This window comes from Manis javanica, chromosome 13 (genome assembly GCF_040802235.1).
Source record: "Manis javanica isolate MJ-LG chromosome 13, MJ_LKY, whole genome shotgun sequence".
Taxonomy (NCBI): Eukaryota; Metazoa; Chordata; class Mammalia; order Pholidota; family Manidae; genus Manis; species Manis javanica.
Window position 1 is genome coordinate 98,618,463 of NC_133168.1, and position 17,603 is coordinate 98,636,065.

The 17,603-nt window shown below is 63.0% G+C and overlaps 3 protein-coding genes across 11 annotated transcripts; 2 read left to right on the forward strand and 1 right to left on the reverse strand.

Moving 5' to 3' along the window:
- Positions 1 to 398: 398 nt before the first annotated feature.
- TIMM44 (translocase of inner mitochondrial membrane 44) lies at positions 399 to 11,767 on the forward strand. Of its 8 annotated transcripts, none has more exons than XM_037018379.2 (13): positions 399 to 502; positions 2,198 to 2,299; positions 4,388 to 4,558; positions 5,036 to 5,116; positions 5,658 to 5,807; positions 6,076 to 6,215; positions 6,496 to 6,581; positions 7,042 to 7,134; positions 7,226 to 7,350; positions 8,535 to 8,585; positions 10,080 to 10,169; positions 10,791 to 10,901; positions 11,169 to 11,767. In XM_037018379.2, exons 1-13 carry the CDS (start codon positions 458 to 460, stop codon positions 11,559 to 11,561), a joined length of 1,638 nt encoding a protein of 545 aa, XP_036874274.2. In that variant the 5' UTR covers positions 399 to 457; the 3' UTR covers positions 11,562 to 11,767. The 8 variants fall into 8 exon arrangements, with proteins under 8 accessions (XP_036874274.2, XP_017535782.3, XP_017535783.3 ...); XM_017680293.3 differs by having other exon boundaries at positions 11,222 to 11,566; XM_017680294.3 differs by having other exon boundaries at positions 10,058 to 10,169; positions 11,222 to 11,459.
- A 480-nt stretch (positions 11,768 to 12,247) lies between these two features.
- On the forward strand, positions 12,248 to 13,731 carry CTXN1 (cortexin 1). Its single transcript, XM_037018384.2, has 2 exons — positions 12,248 to 12,453; positions 12,752 to 13,731. The coding sequence occupies exon 2, from the start codon at positions 12,772 to 12,774 to the stop codon at positions 13,018 to 13,020; it is 249 nt and encodes an 82-aa protein (XP_036874279.1). The 5' UTR covers positions 12,248 to 12,453; positions 12,752 to 12,771; the 3' UTR covers positions 13,021 to 13,731.
- A 1,109-nt stretch (positions 13,732 to 14,840) lies between these two features.
- SNAPC2 (small nuclear RNA activating complex polypeptide 2) lies at positions 14,841 to 17,487 on the reverse strand. Of its 2 annotated transcripts, XM_017680289.3 has the most exons (5): positions 17,258 to 17,486; positions 16,621 to 16,740; positions 16,134 to 16,202; positions 15,569 to 15,845; positions 14,841 to 15,488 (listed from the first exon to the last, which is right to left on the reverse strand). In XM_017680289.3, the coding sequence occupies exons 1-5, from the start codon at positions 17,438 to 17,440 to the stop codon at positions 15,157 to 15,159; spliced, it is 981 nt and encodes a 326-aa protein (XP_017535778.1). In that variant the 5' UTR covers positions 17,441 to 17,486; the 3' UTR covers positions 14,841 to 15,156. The 2 variants fall into 2 exon arrangements, with proteins under 2 accessions (XP_017535778.1, XP_036874466.1); XM_037018571.2 differs by lacking the exon at positions 16,621 to 16,740 and having other exon boundaries at positions 17,258 to 17,487.
- Positions 17,488 to 17,603: the final 116 nt, after the last annotated feature.

Here is a 17,603-nt window from a genome sequence, read left to right on the forward strand (position 1 = left end):
TCCCCGTCGGTCACTGTCAGTGAGAGCCAGACTCAATCGGGCTGCTCCGCCAGTCAATCAGTCGGCCAGTACCCAACCGAACCGGTTTCTAAGGCCGGTCCCGCTATTTGTCCTTCCGGCTACCGGAAGCCCCGAGCTGCATGGGCATCCCCGCCCCTTCGCTGTCTTAGCCAAAGGTCTCCGCCTCACAGGAGTGCCCGCCCCACGGTCCCATCCAGTCACAGGCCCCCGCTCTCTCGAAATCCTGCCCTATCAGAGGCCTACCTATCAGGCTCCGCCCCATCGGAGTCGGAGCTCCAAGGCCCCACCCCCCACCGAGCCCTACCCAATCATAAGCCTCTCCCTCTCCGAGACCACGCCCCTAGGGCTGGCTTTCCTCATGAACACGCAACGCTAGGCAGACGGAGGATGACGCAATCGAACCGCGACGCGAGAAGGTCAGACGGGATCCTCCAACATGGCCGCGGCGGCCCTATGGGGGAGCTGGTGCCGCTGCCCGCAGGTGAGCGGACGTGCGGCGCAGGGAGGGCGGGCCAGGGAGCCCTGGGCCCGCGACCTCCAGAGCCTCCTTCTCCTTAGGTCTGTGGTCCCCTCGGCCCTTCCCCGGGCTAGACAGGAGGCTCAGGGTTGGGTCGTGGAGTCAGCCAGAGGCCGGGGCGGGGGGCCCGGAGCGAGGCCAGAGGGCGAGGGCCGAGCGTGCCCGGCCGGGGTCGGCAGTGCGCGGAGCTCGGCGGGGAGGGGATCACCACTCACCTACTGCTCAGACCCCACGTGCGCCGGGGAGTGCGTGGTGGCCGCGGCGTTTCGTGAAGAAAAAGGAACGAGAAGGCAGAAGACCGTGACGCTCACGGGTCGCGTTTGTACGCCAGGTCCCCTCGCCAGAGCATTTCCTGCCTCGCCTCTGACCCTCGGCGTGAAAGTGCGGGACGTACTTCTCGGCCTGACTGAGAACTTGGGTTCTTAGGGGCGGTGGGAGTCGGGGCATGTAAAGCGTACTCAGCTGCTCGTCGCTATTTTACAAGTTCAGTTTAGGAAACTGGGAACTCAGGTTAAGCAACCTGCCCACGGTCTCAAAAGTGGCGGGGTAGCTGACCTGGTTCAAAGACCACGTTATTCTGACACCAGAGCCAGACTCGGGGGGAAAGAAAATATCTCATGGGAATCTGAATGTTGGGAGAAAGAAGGTGTCTTCAACGCGGGACTGATTTTTTTTCTTAGCTGCTTATCTGTTGAGTCAGGGTTTAGAGGTTTAGTTCACACGTGTTTGGATTTGGGCACAAGACGTAGCGGGGGCCAGCGTCAGATTTGGTCCAAGTTAGACAGCCATCTCCTGTTTCAGACTGTTGCTGAGTCAGTGGCTCCAGGAATAATGTGCTTAAGTACATAGAGAAATACCAACAGGTTATTTAAACTCCCCAGAGTTACTCTTGAGTAGCTATGGGAGATGGTGGCATCAAAGTTTGAGATGATGGCTAGAATTCGTAGAGACAGGAAGCATGGAACAGGGAGAGAAAAGGCCCAGGGGATGTGGAAATGGGATGGTGGTTCTGTGGGGTCGTGGACCAGTTGCCTGGCTCCTGCAGGTGCAAAGGTGTAGCCTTGAAGAGGCCCTTGCCTCACGGAGCTCAAGTTCACCATAAAGTACAAGAAGAAATGTCTTTGATGTGACATGAGCAGGGTCTTTGCCCAAGTGACTCCCCTCGGTTACCCTGCTTGCAGCCCACCTCAGACCAGGGCATGGTAGGTTTATTGCAGAGTTCTGCCCAAGGCAAGTAATCTGTGTTTACTTCTGGCAGCCCAGTCTCCAAGGTCGGCAGAAGTGGGGTGAGCTTGTGAGAGCAGATTACCTGCTGCCAGCTTCGAGGCTTTGCTTGCCCATTTTAAGACTAAGATGAAATCAGACTGGCATATTGAGCCTTCCGCCATAGCATGGCATTTCCCAGGATGCATCTGGTTTCCCCCACGTTCAGAGGCGGGAGCAGACACAAGCCCTTAAGGTGCAGATCAGTGTTTTCTGTTTCCACCAGATTCCACTGGCTTCTCAGAATTTTGGGGAGATTGCAGAGCATCTAGCATGCAGTGGGCATGCTACGAAAATCAGCAGATCAGCAGGCGACCCTGCTTTGTCAGTGTGACCTGCTTGCTTCCTGGTCACCCTCTTATCTGAATGGATCTTTCTCTTTTCTCTCCCAATCAGAGATGCTTCAGCAGCAGAATCCAGTTTCTGTCCAGCCACAACCTTGCACTGCTGCCCCACGGTACCCATCAGATACGCCGGCCAGGTGGAGAGCTGTCCCTGGTGAGTGACTCAGGGCGCAAGCAGGCAGGCAGGCAGAAGGGGGCCGTCTGAAGAATCAGATCTAGTTCAGAAGACCGGGCCACACGACATGGCCCACACTGCCTGTGGCCTCTGACAGGCGAACATTCCACCTCCAAGGCCCTCGGAGTTCTAGAGTCCGGTGTGCCCGAGCCTGTCTGTATCCCAGGAAGTAGAGGACGTGGTCAGGGATGGGCCCTGCCACAGAGTGGCATGCTGTGTCAGCTCCGATAGTTGGAAAGGCGTCACGGTATGGAGCTGAGCGCCCCCTCCCTGCAGCTTCCACCTGTGGGTGCAAACCCTTTCCTGGTGACAGCCCTCTAGGCCCTGGAGCAGAGTCACCCTCTCTTGGGGCTTGGTTTCTCTGGGCCACATCTCCCCCCATCCTTTACGTCGCTCATCACAGATAGCATGTTCTAGAGCTTTCACCCCCCTCATCACTTCTCTTCAGCCTCACTTCTGTTGGTGCCTCTCTAAGCCCCAGACCAGGCCCTCTTCCCCCAGTCCTCAGGCTCCCTTACTTCTCCGCCTCGTCTCAGCCGCCCCCGTGCAGTCAGCCACTCGCCTGTGCCTGCCTCGCACGGGCTTTCTCTCCCTGCCCCTGTGTTGGGGCCATTGTGGGCATGGGGTGGGCCCTGCAGCCCTTCCCCTGAGTTGTCCCCTCGCACACCCTCAGTGTGCAGCCTGAGGGAGCAGTAGGTTGCCCGGTGGTGCCGTCCTGGCCAGCCGTTGGGCTTCCCCTGGAGAAAGGCTGGCCAGCACCCGCTCCTGCAGAGCAGCACCCCGGCTTGGCGCAGCATTCTCTGGGGCTTGATGGGGGCCGGGGCAGCAGGCGCCCCTGAAACGCAGCATGTCCCCTGCCACTGTGGAGAGCCGGCACATCCATGGTGGTGGGGGGATGACTGGCACATGCGGCTCATCCCTGTGCGTTGACACCCTCACTGCGATTCTTGAAGTTTTCTCTTTCCTGAGCCCGTTTTCAGCAACAGCTGACGATGCAGGGCTCTCTCCCCAAAGCCAGTGTCGTGGCAGGCACAGCACTGGCTCTTGCTCCCAGAGTGCGGCTCTCCTCTGGCCTCCTCAGGGCCTGGCCTCTGGGGGTGCTGGGTTTTCCTCCATGGGGGTGACCCCTGAGCTTGGGCTCTCAGTGACAGCAATCCTGCGGGCCAGAGAGGGATGTTTGTGCCAGTCTCAAAGCAGGGCCCTTGGGTGACGTGGGAGTGGCCCCAGAGGAAGGGGTCCCCCCAGGCCCCATAGCCCAGGGTTTAGGGCCCTGTGCAGGCTCCTTTGGGGTGAAGAGCCCCAGAATCCTGTCCTGGGCTCCAGTCCTGGGATGAGGGCCCGCTTGGATGTTGGCCTTTGCTCGTGAGTGTGTCTGAATCCCCGGGAAGATTCCAAACCACCTGTGGCTCATCCAGCGTTTCCTGTGTGTGGGACAAGGACGGAGCCTGGCATTTTGGTTTTTTTTCGTAGACTTTTATTTTTTTTGAGCAGTTTTAAATTCACAGAAGAGTGGTGTGGAAGGTACAGAGAGTCCCCATCCACGGCTTCTCCCCACCCCTCCCACCTGGGCACACAGTTCCCCGCATTTGGTACAGCTGATGAGCCAGTATTGCTGCTAGTAACAGACGCCGGTAGTTGATGGTCGGGCCTCTCCCAGTGTTGCGCATTCTTTGGGTTTGTTACTGTAGAGAGAGTGGCTTCCCTGCCCTAAAGGTCCTCTGTGCTCTGGCCGTGCCTCCTCCTCCAGCCCCACGGCAGCTGCCGATCCTTTCACCGTCTCTGTAGTTTCGCCTTTCCCGGGATGCCACAGAGTTGGGATCACACACCGTGGAGCCTGTTCAGATTGGCTTCTTTCACTGAACATTATGCCTTCAAGGTTCCTTCGTGGCTTGAGAGGGAATAACATTTCATTGTCTGGGGGAACCCACAGTTTATTTACTGCCTGACGCTTTTTTAAGTTTCTTTTATCTCCCTTTTAAAAGAGATGGCTACTGACTCTTAAATGTGCATCATCAACAGACAGGAGAAGATTTTTTAAATTCTCTGTTTTTTTTACATTCCTTTTAGTCCAAATCCTATTCTTCTGGAAACAGGAAAAGCTTTCTCTCTGGCTTGCTAGATAATATCAAACAGGACTTAGCCAAAAACAAAGAAATGAAAGAAAGTATTAAAAAGTTTCGAGATGAGGCCAGGAAGTTGGAAGAGTCCGACGCGCTGCAGGAAGCCAGGAGGAAATACGTGAGTCCCCTGGCTTCGCGTCTCCCTTGGCTGGCACACTTGCTTCCCAGCCCCGACGGCCCAGTAGAGCACAGGCCCAGGGTGCGGGGTCACCATGGTGACGGCAGGGAGCCAGCAGCCAGTGTGGGTCACCTGGCCTCCCTTCCCTGCCATCAGGGCAGTGTCCTCTGCAGCCCGCAGTGCTGGCTTCTGGGAGGTTGTGACAGGATCAGGGACTCAGAGCCCTCCCCACTGGCTGGGTCAAAACCTGCATCCCCAAGGTCCCCAGGCAACCCTCGCGCTCTAGGTTGGGGGTGGGATGCTCCTGAGACTCTCCTGGTCACGGTTCTCTGAGCAAAATGGGTGGGAGTGGGCTTCGGTGCGACTCGGATCACTAATTCCTGCTTCGTGTCTTCTTGAGCCGCTGCTAAGCACCCGCCTTTGGTTGTAAGGCACCTGTTGTATCATAACAAAACGCAACAACGTCCTTTCCCACAGAAAACCATTGAATCTGAGACCGTGCGGACGAGTGAAGTAATAAGGAGGAAGCTGGGGGAGATCACGGGCTCTGTGAAGGAGGTGCGCACCGGGCACCCCGCCACCTGTTTCCCCTGGGAGGAGGGCAGCTGGCAGCTGGCATGGGTGTCAGCTACCTGGCTGGGAGGAGGGCCACGTCGGCCTGCCCGCCTGCCAGCAGCTCACACCTGAGTTAGGAGCCCAGCAGCTTCCACAGGGACAGCTGGTGCTTGCTTCCTGCCCAGGAATGGACCGGAGGCACGGGGCGGGGGCGATGCAGTAAGGCCGCTCAGGGCAGGGCCTTCTCCTAGCTTGTTTGCTTTCCGTGGACAGGGCTCTGCATGCCCACCCGCCCTCTCCTTCCTCCCCCGGGACTGCTGCTCATCTGGGCCCATGGGGGCCCAGGGCGCCTGCCTGTGCACGGGTGGCCATGGACCCAGCGTCTAGCCCAGAAATTGTGCCCAGGTCTCAGTCCCTCTGCCCACAGCGCTGTGAGCTAGAGCTCCCGATCCCGCTTCTGCAGGCCCGGCCTGGCCTAGGTCCGGCAGCTCCCATGGGCCCCCAAGGCCGCCGCATTGACACGCCACTCCCTCCGCCTCAGTAGAGTCTCGATGAAGTCAGTAAAAGCGACTTTGGCCGGAAAATCAAGGAGGGTATGGAAGAGGCTGCCAAGACCGCCAAGCAGTCGGCTGAGTCGGTGTCAAAGGGTGGGGAGAAGTTGGGCAGGACCGCCGCCTTCAAAGCCCTCTCCCAGGTGAGCTGGCTGCCGAGGCCCCAGATCCCAGACCCGGGCTCCCGTCTCCTGGCAACCCTCGGGGTGCAGGGGCCCGCTGCTGGGAGGCCTGCTCGGGGTGCCAGGCGGTGGCCTTAGGTGTCACAGCGCCAGGGAGCAGCGGGTCAACGCACCAGGGCTCCCGCCTGCCCTTGGCTGCCAGCCCCTCAGCCGGCGCCCGTGGCCCGGGCGTCTTCAGGCTCGGGAAGGCCCCTGGCACCCATGCCGTGGTGGCTGCCCTTCCCTCCAGGGGGTGGAATCTGTGAGGAAGGAGATTGACGAAAGCGTCCTGGGGCAGACCGGGCCCTACCGGAGGCCAGAGCGGCTCCGGAGAAGGAAGGAGCTTTCAGGAGGAAAGTCCGAGGGGGAGAAGGTGTTCGAACCCAACGAGTAGGTACCAGCCGGGCCTGCAGCTGGGCCCCTGCCCCTGCTCGCCTGCTGCCCCTGCCCGCCTGTCCCTGTCTGGGGCCATGGGGGTCCCAGACCCCCGTCGGTTTCTCGAGCTATTTCCCTGCCTGAGGCTTCCTGGCCCCTGGGAGAACCTGGGGGGAAGGGCGGGTGGTGGGAAGGGGAGGGAAGGCAGGAGCCAACCAGTAGCCCAGGCCTGGCACCCTGCTGCTCCCTCCCCACCTGCCCCTGCTCACACTGCGCCCCTCCCCATCTGCCCCAGGGAGGCCCTGGGGGTCGTGCTGCACAAGGACTCCAAGTGGTACCAGCAGTGGAAAGACTTCAGGGACAACAACGTGGTGTTCAATCGTGAGTGTTCACGTTGCAGGGCTTGGCTAACACAGGGCGGTGACAGTGGGCACTAACTGACCGTGCCCTGTGTGCTGGCACAAGCCAGGCTCCCGCATTACAGCCGAGGAGACGGTCAGAGAGGACCAGTCACTTCCATAGGGCCTCCCAGCGAGGGAGCAGTGGAGGTGTGGCTGCACAGCGCCTGTGCAGTGGCCTGAGGGGAAGCCCCTGCGCATCTTGCTGCAGGGACCCTGCGGGGGGGGTGGGGTTACAACCTTCGCTGTAGCCAGATTCCACTGCGAGGTGCTCCCTCCCAAGGGATGTCAGCACTCCTTGCTCCCGGCCGTGTGCCCTTGTCCGGTGAGGATCACTAGGAGCGTCTCCTGCGTGGTGGAGGCACAGGGTAGTTCACATGGCTCTCACCTGGCCCGGAAGGTGGCGCCTCTCCGGAGGGCCCCTGACCCGCCCGCCTCCACAGGGTTCTTCGAGATGAAGCTGAGGTATGATGAGAGTGACAACGCGCTTATCCGGGCCTCCCGCGCGCTGACAGACAAGGTCACAGACTTGCTGGGTGAGTGGGGGCCCCAGACCATCCCCCGCAAGCCCTGGCGAGCTGCAGGCAGAGTCCGGCCCTCACGCACTCCTGGCTTTGCTGCCCCCAGGGGGCCTGTTCTCAAAGACGGAGATGTCGGAGGTGCTCACAGAGATCCTGCGGGTGGACCCCGCCTTCGACAAGGACCGGTTCCTGCGGCAGTGTGAGAAGGACATCATCCCCAACGTGCTGGAGGTGTGTGCCGTCCGGGGGCCGTCCGCCCGCAGGTGCACCCCAGGCCCCGAGCCTCAGCCTGCCCCAGGGCGAGCGCACCACCAGCACGGCCCAGCTCAGCAGACACCGCCACAGTCCTCAGAGGCCTGACTGCCCCCCGCACCCTGCCCTGTGAGCCCGCGCCTCTGAGAGGGCTTTTGGGGTGGCCCGCGGCCCCGCTGGTCCCAGGGAGCGCGGCTCTGGTGCTTCCTGCTTCACCCACACGTGTGCGTGCTCTGGGGATTGACTATCTTGAGGTCGGGCAGCTCCTGCCTCCCCTGCCCACCGAAACCTGCGGGGCCACTGCCATGTTCCCTCCCGCTCTGCGTGAAACTCAAGGTGGCCCTGGGCAGCTCCCCGGCCAGGAGCTTGTCTCCCGGGTGCCAGGGGCCGCTCGGGAGTGTGGGGAGCCGCAGGGAGGGTCCTGGGGTGCACACAGCTCCATGCAGGGGGACAGGAGCCCGGCAGCCAAAGGGGGCTTTCCCGAAAGGGTTCATCTTTGGGAGCCCCGAATCCCAGCTTTCAGCTCCCCCTTTTGTTCAGGGACCCACCACAGCTCACCTTCCCCGAGGCCCCTGCCTGGAGGTCAGCTGTCCTTTCCCTGCCGCCTCTCTGCCTCCAGCCCCCAAACGTGGTGGGAGCCCAGCCAGGCCCAGCCTTCGGAAGGCCGGCCCACCTGAGTGCCTCCTGCCCCTCCTGCCGCCTCTGTCCACCAGCCTCCTCCTGGTCCCTTCTCCCTGCCCAGCCTCCAGGTCCCTCGGCCACTCCGGGCTGGGTGGCTGGGGCTGGAAATGGAGTGGTTCCCGAAGGCAGCCTCCATGCAGTCCCCACGGGTACCTGGCTCCTCGCTCCCCCTCACGGGATGCAGCCCTCTTCCAGTTCCTGGGGAGCAGCACCCAGTGCACTTTGGGCACCCACCCGGGAAGAAGGCTGCCTGCCAGGTGGGCCTGGCCCTGCAGACGCCCGCCTGGGCTGCAGGCGGAGGGAGGCTCCTTGCCTCCCTGGCCGGGTTTCTGGCCACAGCCTGGGCCCCGCACACTGCAGGCCAGCCCCACTGGGACCCGGGGCCTGTGGAGGGAAGGTCCCGCTGGGACGACTGTGCCCAGGTTCTTCTGCCTGGAAACCTGCTCCCTTCCGAACTTATTATTTTGTTCCCCTCTTTTTAGGCCATGATTTCTGGAGAGCTTGACATTCTCAAAGACTGGTGCTATGAAGCTGTGAGTACTTCCTTTTTTTCTTCTCCATTTAGGCCTGAAAAATAAATCACAGTTTGAAGACAGACTGATTGGGTGGCTGGGTCTGGGAAGGGTGGGACCTGGGCTATGGGGGATACAGGCGGGGGCCTGGGGTCAGGGAGCAGGTAGCAAAGGATGAGGACAATTGGGGTGCATTAGACGCTTCCTCAGCACACGAGCCTTCGTCACCTTCCCCCCACCGGGCCAGATTCGGTGGTCACCAGGGTACAGCACAAAACAGAGTGCTGGTGGACTAGTTAGCCGTCCTCACGGCAAGCTCCCCAAACAGACTGCCATAGATTCCTGTCCCAGGAGTGGCCAGACAAGGCCCGGCTGCTCCCAGAGTCCTCTCTGGCGCCCAGGGCCGCGCAGCACTGGGCTGCGCCGGAGGCAGGTGGGCGTCCCCAGGAACACACAGTGCCCGGCCACCTCACCTCGCCTTGACCTGTGTCCTTCTCCGGTCATTTCTTTTCCCCCAGCTTCTTTGTGTTGAGCAACCCAGGCTCTCGGCTGCCTGTCTTCTGTACCCAGCTCCCAAACAACTTGGGAAAAGCAGAGGAGAAGGTGGCACATTTTCTTTTTAAACACTTGCCTGCACGGTGACTAATCCAACGGGCATTTATGTTGTTTTACTTTGGGACCATCACGACGTGGCTGATTATGTCTGCCAAAGCCACCGGGGGGCCCTGCAAATCCTTGCACAGGGGCGTTTTTAAATGTCATGTTTAAGAAACCTCACAAGAATCAGATTGGCACTGTTTCCCTTTTCTCGGCGGATCAGCTGCCTCCGGATAAACCGGATCTGCCGCAGTGCCTTCCAACATGGTTGCCTGCTGAGCCCTGGGAAGCCTCAGAGGACGGAGACAAGGCTGCACGTGTCCTGGGCATGGGAGCTGGCACAAGGCAGTGGGGGTGCCATCTGGGCACCACTGCCTCCCCGGCAGGCCAGGCTACCTGTAGCCGCATAGGAGGCGGTCCAGGCAGTTCATTTCCGAGCGGCTACGGGTTAGGACAAATCCTAGAAAAAGCGCTTGACTCCAGGCCAAGATTCAGAGAGGTGAACACGGGGAAGCTCAAGACTGGCCAGAGAGACCTCAATTTACCTCTGAGGGAGCGCACGGCAGGCGTGTCCCGAGGGGGTCACCCACGTTGCTGATTAATATCACTTTCCTTCGGTGGTCTTGGTACAGTCTTTCTAAGGGGGGGGAGTGTGGTCCAGGCCAGTGGATGGGTGGCACTGGCACCAACCCCCCTGCTTGGACCTGTGCCCCTGGCATCTGCCATGCCTGGTGGGGGGCAGGCACAGGAGACGTTTCTGGAAGGTGCAAGCGCTGAAAGCGGGCAGCTGGGCCGGGAAGCCCGCTGCAGGGAGTGTTCCCTGGGGGCTGCAGCCGTGGCTGGGCGGTGGCAGCTGCAGGGCCCCGTGGGGGACTCGTGTGTGGGTGGCCCCACAGGTGCGTGCACCTCTTGTTGCAGACCTACAGCCAGCTGGCCCACCCGATCCAGCAGGCCAAGGCGCTGGGCCTCCAGCTCCACTCGCGGGTCCTGGACATCGACAATGTCGACGTAAGTGTCCTCTTCGGCTTGTTGCCGCGCTGGGAAGGTGTGCTCGGTGGGGAGGAGCCCACTCCGCGCCCCACCCTCGAGCTGCTGCGGCAGGGCCCCTTTCCCCGAGACGTTCCCACAGGCCTGCAGTTAGAGAGTCCTTAGGCATGTGGTGGGCACAAAGCCCCAGCTTCAGGGCCCCCAAAGCAGTGCTGTCCTGGACCCTCACTAGGAAGGGCAGGGGCTTTCAGACTGCTTAGGACCCCCCGCAAGCATGTCCCCATTTCCTCCCCGTGGGGAGTGGGAAGCATGTCAGCACTCTCTCCCCTCCACCCCCACCTGCGCGGATGGCATCCGCGAGGTCCCGAGCCCCCTGCCTGTGCTGTGGACCCGCCTGTGCACACGGTGCTCCGCGAGGCTCCCTGCGTCTCCCCAGCCTGTGCGGGTCGGCGCTCCGCGAGCTTCTCTGCATCCACACAACCCCGCCCAGATACAGGGAGACTGCACACGTGCTCAGCAGTTCAGATCTCAGTTCCCGACAGGGACGGCCTCACGGGGTGCTGGGGCCGGGTGGCAGCGGGGAGGGGTCAGCAGGAAACGGGTGGGTCCCTCTCTGAACCTCGCCCACCCTTTCGCCCGCAGCTGGCCATGGGCAAGATGATGGAGCAGGGCCCTGTACTGATCATCACCTTCCAGGCCCAGCTGGTGATGGTGATCAAGAACCCCAAGGGCGAGCTGGTCGAGGGTGACCCGGTGAGTGAGGCAGGGAGCCCAGCACAGGTCGGCGTAAGACGGTGGCATGGGTGCTTCTGGCTACCCTGCTCTGAAGGCGGTTCATAGCCAGGAGGTTCTATGATGCCATGGGGACAGCAGGACAGTGCCTTGCAAAGTCCCAGGGCCCTAGTGGGGCCTGTGGAGGTCAGAGGGGTCTGACCTGTCTGATTTTAGCAAATGCTGAGTGGCCCTAGCCTCTCCCATGACCCCTGGCACCCTAAGCCAGCCCCTCCCTTGTCCCCCCAGCGTCCCTGTGGCCTGGCCTTCCCCCTACCCCACCCTCTGTCCGGCTCCTGCAGGACAAGGTGCTGCGCATGCTGTATGTGTGGGCCCTCTGCCGAGACCAGGACGAGCTCAACCCCTACGCAGCCTGGCGGCTTCTGGACATCTCCGCCTCCAGTACAGAGCAGATTCTTTGAACGCCGCTCAGGACGAACCCTGGGGCTGGACGATCACGCGGTGGACACACAGGGACAGGTCCTCCTGCAGCAGGGAGGCCTGTGGGGACAAGAGGCCTGCCTCACCCTCTTCCCAGGGCATCTGCACCACCAGACAAGGGTACAGCTGCTGAGGCTGCTCCGACAGCCCCAGCCCCGGTCCCTGCTCCGCCCTGTGGGGGCTGCTGGCTTGGGCCGCTGAGGCGCATGGACCAGACAGTGCCAAGACTCCAGGGCCCGGGGCTCCCTCCCAGGTGGGGTGGTGGGGCCCAGGCCCTGCCACTCAAGAGCGGCCCACTGGCTGTGTCGGCCAGGCCAGTTAGCTCCTTGTTACTTTTCACAGTGCCCTGACTATTCTGTACGTACGCCGGAGATTTGGAAATAAAACACCAAAGTGCAGGAGAACAACCTGGGTGTTTCGCGATGTTTGTGCCGAGGCTGAGGGTCTGGAGGGGTGGGAGTCGGGGCGGGAGCCGGCCAGGTGCTCGCAGGGAGGCCGTCAAGGTCACTGAAGAAACTGCAGCCCCAGAGGGAGCAGCGTGGTCTGATCAGGACCCTATTCCCAGGTGAAGGGCGATGAAAGCCACGGAGGTTTTCAGTGACCTGGCTGGGGTCTCAGGTTGGGTCTCCAGGACTGCAGGGGCTTGAGTGCCCTGAAGTGATATGTGGGGGTGCTGGGATCCCCCAACAGGTTGTGGGTGATGGGCATGGGCGTGCGAGGCAAAGGTCGGGGTGTCAGGTACTCGTGGGGGCGGGGAGGGTGGGGTCCTGGGTGCTCACGGCTCCCCTGCCAGGGTCCCCTCGGCGGGGCGGGGCTTCCCGGCGGCCGGGCGGGGTCGCAGACCGCGCTGCGCTCCCAGCACAGCCTCCGCCCCCCGCGGCGCCCCGCCCCCGTCGCCATGGGAACAAGCGAGGCGGCCCGGCTAGCGCGCGGCGCCCGCCTCGGTCTCCGCCGCTCCAGGCGGGTGGGGTGGGCTGAGTTCGGGCCGCCGCCGCTGTCGCCGCCGCCGCGGGGAAGGCCGGAGCAGAGAGCGCGGGTCGCGGAGGAGAGCGCGGCCTCCGGGCACCCGGTGCCCGTCCCGGTGCAAGCCAGGGTGAGGGGCGCGGCTGGCGGGCGGGCTGGAGGGCGGGGGCGGGGGCGGGGATGGCTCCCCGGACGCGGAGAACAAAGGGACGAGGCTGGGCCGGGCCGCGCGGCGTGCTGGCACCTGTTGTGCGCCGGCCGGGTCGGGCTCCCGGGGCCCGCTCTCCGCGGCCCCACCTGCGCGCACGCCCGGGGCTGGGTCTCCGCGCGGCGGCAGCGGTCCTCGGACCGGGTATGGGCGTCGCCCGGGACCAGGGGCGGGGCGGGGCGCAGGTCTCATCCTGATACCCGGGTGCCCTCCTCCGCAGGGCGCGCGGCGATGTGAGCCATGAGCGCGGCGTGGACCCTGTCCCCCGAGCCGCCCCCGCCGTCGACGGGGCCCCCGGTGGGCGCGGGCCTGGACGCCGAGCAGCGCACGGTGTTCGCCTTCGTGCTCTGCCTGCTGGTGGTGCTCGTGCTCCTAATGGTGCGCTGCGTGCGCATCCTGCTCGACCCCTACAGCCGCATGCCCGCCTCGTCTTGGACCGACCACAAGGAGGCGCTCGAGCGCGGGCAGTTCGACTACGCGCTGGTCTGAGCCTGGCGGGACCTCCTCCGAGGGCCCCCACCCGTCGGGGATGCCGTGGGGGCACGGCCGCCGCCGGGATCCCTCCCGGAGCCCCAGCCCCCGGCGGGAGGGCGTGAGGACCAGCCGGCCCTTCCCCTCCTCCCCCGCCCATCTTCCCTCCTGGCCAGGCCGGAGCCTCACTTCGTGCCTTCGTCCCGCCCTGCTCTCGCCCCGTGACACCGGTCCCGACTCCGAAGCCCGGGCGGGAAGAGGAACCCCCTCCGCCATCGTGTAGGTCACTAACGCCGAGCATGAGTACCATGTGCGTTCCCGGATGCGGGGAGCCCCGTGTCCCCCCTCCGACCCCGGTGGTCTGGCCATACTCCCGTGCCCCACCCCATCCCCTGTAAGCGCTGAGCCCCCTGGCTGGGCTCCGGCCCCGCGCAGGGTTTACGCCGCGCTCCTGTGTGCCCTGCGCTGCCCGCCTGGGAGACTGAGCCTGAGGAGCGACCATGCTGCTGTGTCCGGGATGCGTGGCGCCCTCCGAGGGGGAAGGGCGCGGCTAGGCTCACTCCCGCCCTCAGCCCTCCCCGTGCAGGTCAGCATGCCCCGCCCTTGGTCACCACCTGGACCCCTTGTAGGCCCTCCTGCCACTTCCCCTGACCCTTCCTGCCATCCCCCCATGGCCCTCCCCCTGCCTCTGAGCCAATGGTGATAATAAAAGCTATTATTGAATGCTTACTACGTGCCAAGAAGCTGTTGGCTTGGCGCCTCCTGCGCATGGCCTGTTCCCTCTTCGGGATGCAGTGTCAGCACTGCCCCTTACGGGCAGGGGGCCTGATGTCCGGGCAGCTTGAGTGGCTTGCCCACACTGCAGGGCTGGATGCTTGCCTGGCGGGAATGTGACCCCACGTCTGGCCTCCACACGCGGTTTGCTGCCCAGTGCTGTGGAAACACCCAGATCCACATTCCGGGGGTGGTGGTGGATGTATCACCATCTTGATAGACACCCCCCCCAGCTCCAGACACAGCCCAGACTCCCCATCCCTTCCCTTGATTTGGGGAGACTCCGGAGATGGAGGAATGGACTGAGCCTGGTGGGGAGGTGGGATGGGTGCCCTTGCCAGCTCCGGATGTTGTCTCCAAGAACTGGCATGGCCTCCTGGCACTGTGAGCATGCAAACCTTTGCCTGGCCCTCCTGCCCACCATCATGTGGACCTTGGAAACCATTGAGTGTGGCCCCCGTGGGGCTGTGATCGTGGAGTGGGCTGGCTCTGATCCACTGCCTGCCCCAGGGATGTGTTGTGCGCCCTCGGGAAGCCATGTGCAGTGTGTGTGGGGAGAAGAGTGTTTCTATAAAAGGCAGGCGGTGTGAACGCACAGGCTTTCCAGGCAGACAATTCACCAGTTCTCAGGGGACTAGTTGGGCTTGGGAGGAGGCGTGCCATGGGAGGGCACCGGGTTCCCCCAGCCCTCCTCCCAGACCTAACCCTGAATCCACACCTTAGGGAGATTGGAGGTGGGACCCCGTATCCCCTGACCAGGCCCACCTCCAGTTGCCCTCTCCCCTCCATCTGTATGTGAGGCAACCCCCACCTGGAAACCCTCCCTGTCGGGCCAGGCCCAGGCCTCCCCCACTGCCACAAAATCACCAAAGGTCACCCTCATGGCCACTGCCAAACCAAGGCCATTTCAGATGGGCCTGGCGGCAGCTGCTTCTACCAACAACTGCGTCCCCATCCCTGACGTGTCACCCCACCCCCAGGACCCCAAGCTCTGGCTCTCCCACCTCCGGCACTTCGGCATCCCCCACACACACTTTAACTCACAGGAGAAAAAGAACTAGGCGGACGGACGAAAGCTTTATTCAGTTACAGGGCACAGATCAGACATGGGAGAGGTAGGAAGTGGGGTGGGGGGTAGGGGGGTAGAATCTGACCATGGTTTTGGCCCAGCTGCCTCAGTGGTCCCCTAGGACCATGGCGCATCCTCTGTGGAAACCCCACTGCATCCAGCATCTTATTAAGGGCTGCCCTATGTATACCACCTGTGCACCGCGCAGGGGGCCTTCCATGACCTGACCCTCAGGACAACCTAGGGCCACTGAGCAGGGCTGAGGGCCAGGGACTCACAGACATCTAGGGTGGCCTCTACCTGCACGGCCTTCACCTTGAAGGGGGAGCCACCTGGCCAAGGAGCTCCAGGGGCACCAGGAACGGATTCAGGGGGCAGACCCCAGCTGCTTGCCAAGTGGATCTCTGTTCACCAGGCCCAGCATTCTCAGGGGCGTGGGGGGTAGCCTGGCCGTCCTCTTCTTGTTCCCTGGAGCCCGTCCCACCGCCCCCAGCCTTGGGCCCCAGGCTCTCCCTGGTTGGGTCTGGCTGAGGGGCCGTCAGGCTTAGGTATGTATCTGTCATATGTGCCACCAGGGCAGCGCAGGGCAGGCGCGGCAGCTCCTCAGGAAGGGCCATGAGCAAGTCAAGGACCACAGCTGATTCTGCAGATAGGGAGAAGGGGTGAGGAAGGGCCTGTGCCCGGGACCCCCCTCCCACAGCCCCTGCCCCCCATGCTTCTCACCAGCTGCAGAAAGCTCAGGGCCATGGTGACTGCGGGAGATGGCTGACAGGTACTTGTAGATCTTCTCGAAGTCCACAGACAGGTCTCCCTGGCCCGAGAGGCCGGCCCCGGATTCTGAAGGTGCCTCGGGGGCGGGGCCGGGGGCCTCGGGGGTGGAGCTAGGGGTATCCTGCCCTCCAGGGGCACTGAGCAGCCGTACCTTTCCACGTGCCTGCGTGGGCTTGGGGGGCTTGGAGTGCAGGAGGCTGACAGGCTCCGTGGCCGCGATGGTGAGCACCTGGCAGGCAGAGATCAGGGAAGGAATGGCGTGAGTCCTCCTCCAGCTGGCCACACCCCTGCCCTGCACGCCCTCCACATGTACCTCCTAGCCAAATCCTGTCACCCTGAGGAAGGCATCACATACATGAGGTGGCCTCAGAAGCGGGGACAATGAGGCTCAGGGTGTCTGGTGACTGGCCAGAGTGACAGAGCTGGCAAAAGGCAGGGCTCGGGACCCAAATCCACCTTACTGAGATTCATGACCCTTTCTCTGGGGACACCCCCGTCCCGCCTGAAGATGCCATACCTGTGAGAACCCCACAGTCAGGGCTTCCTCCAGCGGGCCTGTTATCTTCTCAGCCAGATCCACCCATACCTGGATGCGGCAATCAGAAGGTACAGGTCAGCCTAGGGAGGGTTCCCAGAAGCCCTGCCCCTCCTAGGAGTCTGTAAGTCTGGGGAGAGGAAATCCCAGGGCAAAATACCTCTAAAAACCGAAACCAGTCAAAGGGAGAAATAAAAGTTTAAAACCCATGTATTGCTTACAAACTGCAGTCCAGGGCCGGCTCTCCTCTGCTCCTGAAGCAAGCAAGCCAGCCCCTCCTTTTAAACTCTCAGAGGTGCCTACGGTTGCCCAGGTAATTACCCATAGACATGGAGATGAGCTTCTCTCCACCCCTGAGGATATGCAAATAAACTGAAGCCAACTCCGGAAATGTTAGAATTTTACCCACAGAATCCCTTACCGGGTTTTCACTAGGGGGCTGGCCCTGGAGAGCCTAGCCCTGCCTCACCTCAATGGGGGCTGGGATCTGCGTTTCCCGGAGCCTTCGACCCTGTGGGCCACCTGGATAGACCCTCTGAATGGCTTCCCGGGCCACGCGGCACTTGAGCTGCCGGAGAAAGTCCTGGATCTAGGGAAGAGAGAACGGGCTTCTCTAGGTCCAGGGCAGGGGAGAGACCAAAGCCCACTGCCATCACTCTTAGCCTCCCCTAGCGAGTGGTAAGGGTCTCAGGGCTGCCCGGGGTCTTGGGCCAAGAGCCCATGTGTTGACCAACTACCTAGCAAAGATGTAGGGTCCAGGCCCTCCCGGTATCCAGGACCCACCCACGTGATAATGATCGTCCTAGTCACCTCCCCGCTCCGTCCTGCATCTCACTTGAATCTCGCTTCACGCCGGCTCCCGCTGCACCCTCGCGGGTCTCAGGCCTCCACTCCTTCGGACTCGGGACTCGCTCCGCCCCTAGCCTCACGCAGGCACCGCCCCCGCCCAGCCGTCCTCCGAATATCGTCCAGCCCCCGCGCGGCGCGGCCTCCCCCTCGCCCCGCCCCTCAGTCTCGCCCCCGGCCGCACCTCGGCCCGCCCACCCATAGGCTCCGCCCCCTACCGCCCCGCCCCCAGCCTCGCTCCCTTCCCGGGATCCATTCACCTCGGCCTCGCTCCGGCCCGGCAGCTCCCGAGCCAGCTCGGTGGCGTCCGGCTCCGGCTGGCCCCGCCGCGCCTGCAGGAGGCGTAGCAGCTGCCTCTTCTCGCGGGCGCTCCAGGCCGCGGGACCGGTCACCTCGCCAAGATAGCGCGACGGCGCCGCTCGCCGCCGCTGCGGGGGCTTCATGCCGGCGGGGGAGGTGCCGTTTCCCTGATGGGCGGGCTTACGGAGGCCGCTGGGGCCAGAAAGCACCGCGCGGAGGCGGGGGCATATGGGGGCGTGGCTCTGCGCTCGCCAGCCCCGGGGCGCCGCCTGGACGGGAGACGTCCGGGGACCCGGCATCCGAAGT

Bases quoted from the DNA above. Each gene is read 5' to 3' on its own strand.
- TIMM44 (XM_037018379.2), top strand. From the start codon at position 458: ATGGCCGCGGCGGCCCTATGGGGGAGCTGGTGCCGCTGCCCGCAG. The intron at 7,135-7,225 runs GTGAGTGGGGGC...TGCTGCCCCCAG, and splicing joins CAAGGTCACAGACTTGCTGG to GGGGCCTGTTCTCAAAGACG. The intron at 10,902-11,168 runs GTGAGTGAGGCA...TTGTCCCCCCAG, and splicing joins AGCTGGTCGAGGGTGACCCG to CGTCCCTGTGGCCTGGCCTT.
- CTXN1 (XM_037018384.2), top strand. From the start codon at position 12,772: ATGAGCGCGGCGTGGACCCTGTCCCCCGAGCCGCCCCCGCCGTCGACG.
- SNAPC2 (XM_017680289.3), bottom strand. From the start codon at position 17,440: ATGAAGCCCCCGCAGCGGCGGCGAGCGGCGCCGTCGCGCTATCTTGGC. The intron at 16,741-17,257 runs GTGAATGGATCC...TCTCTTCCCTAG, and splicing joins CGGGCCGGAGCGAGGCCGAG to ATCCAGGACTTTCTCCGGCA. The intron at 15,489-15,568 runs GTGAGAAGCATG...CCCTATCTGCAG, and splicing joins CCCTGAGCTTTCTGCAGCTG to AATCAGCTGTGGTCCTTGAC.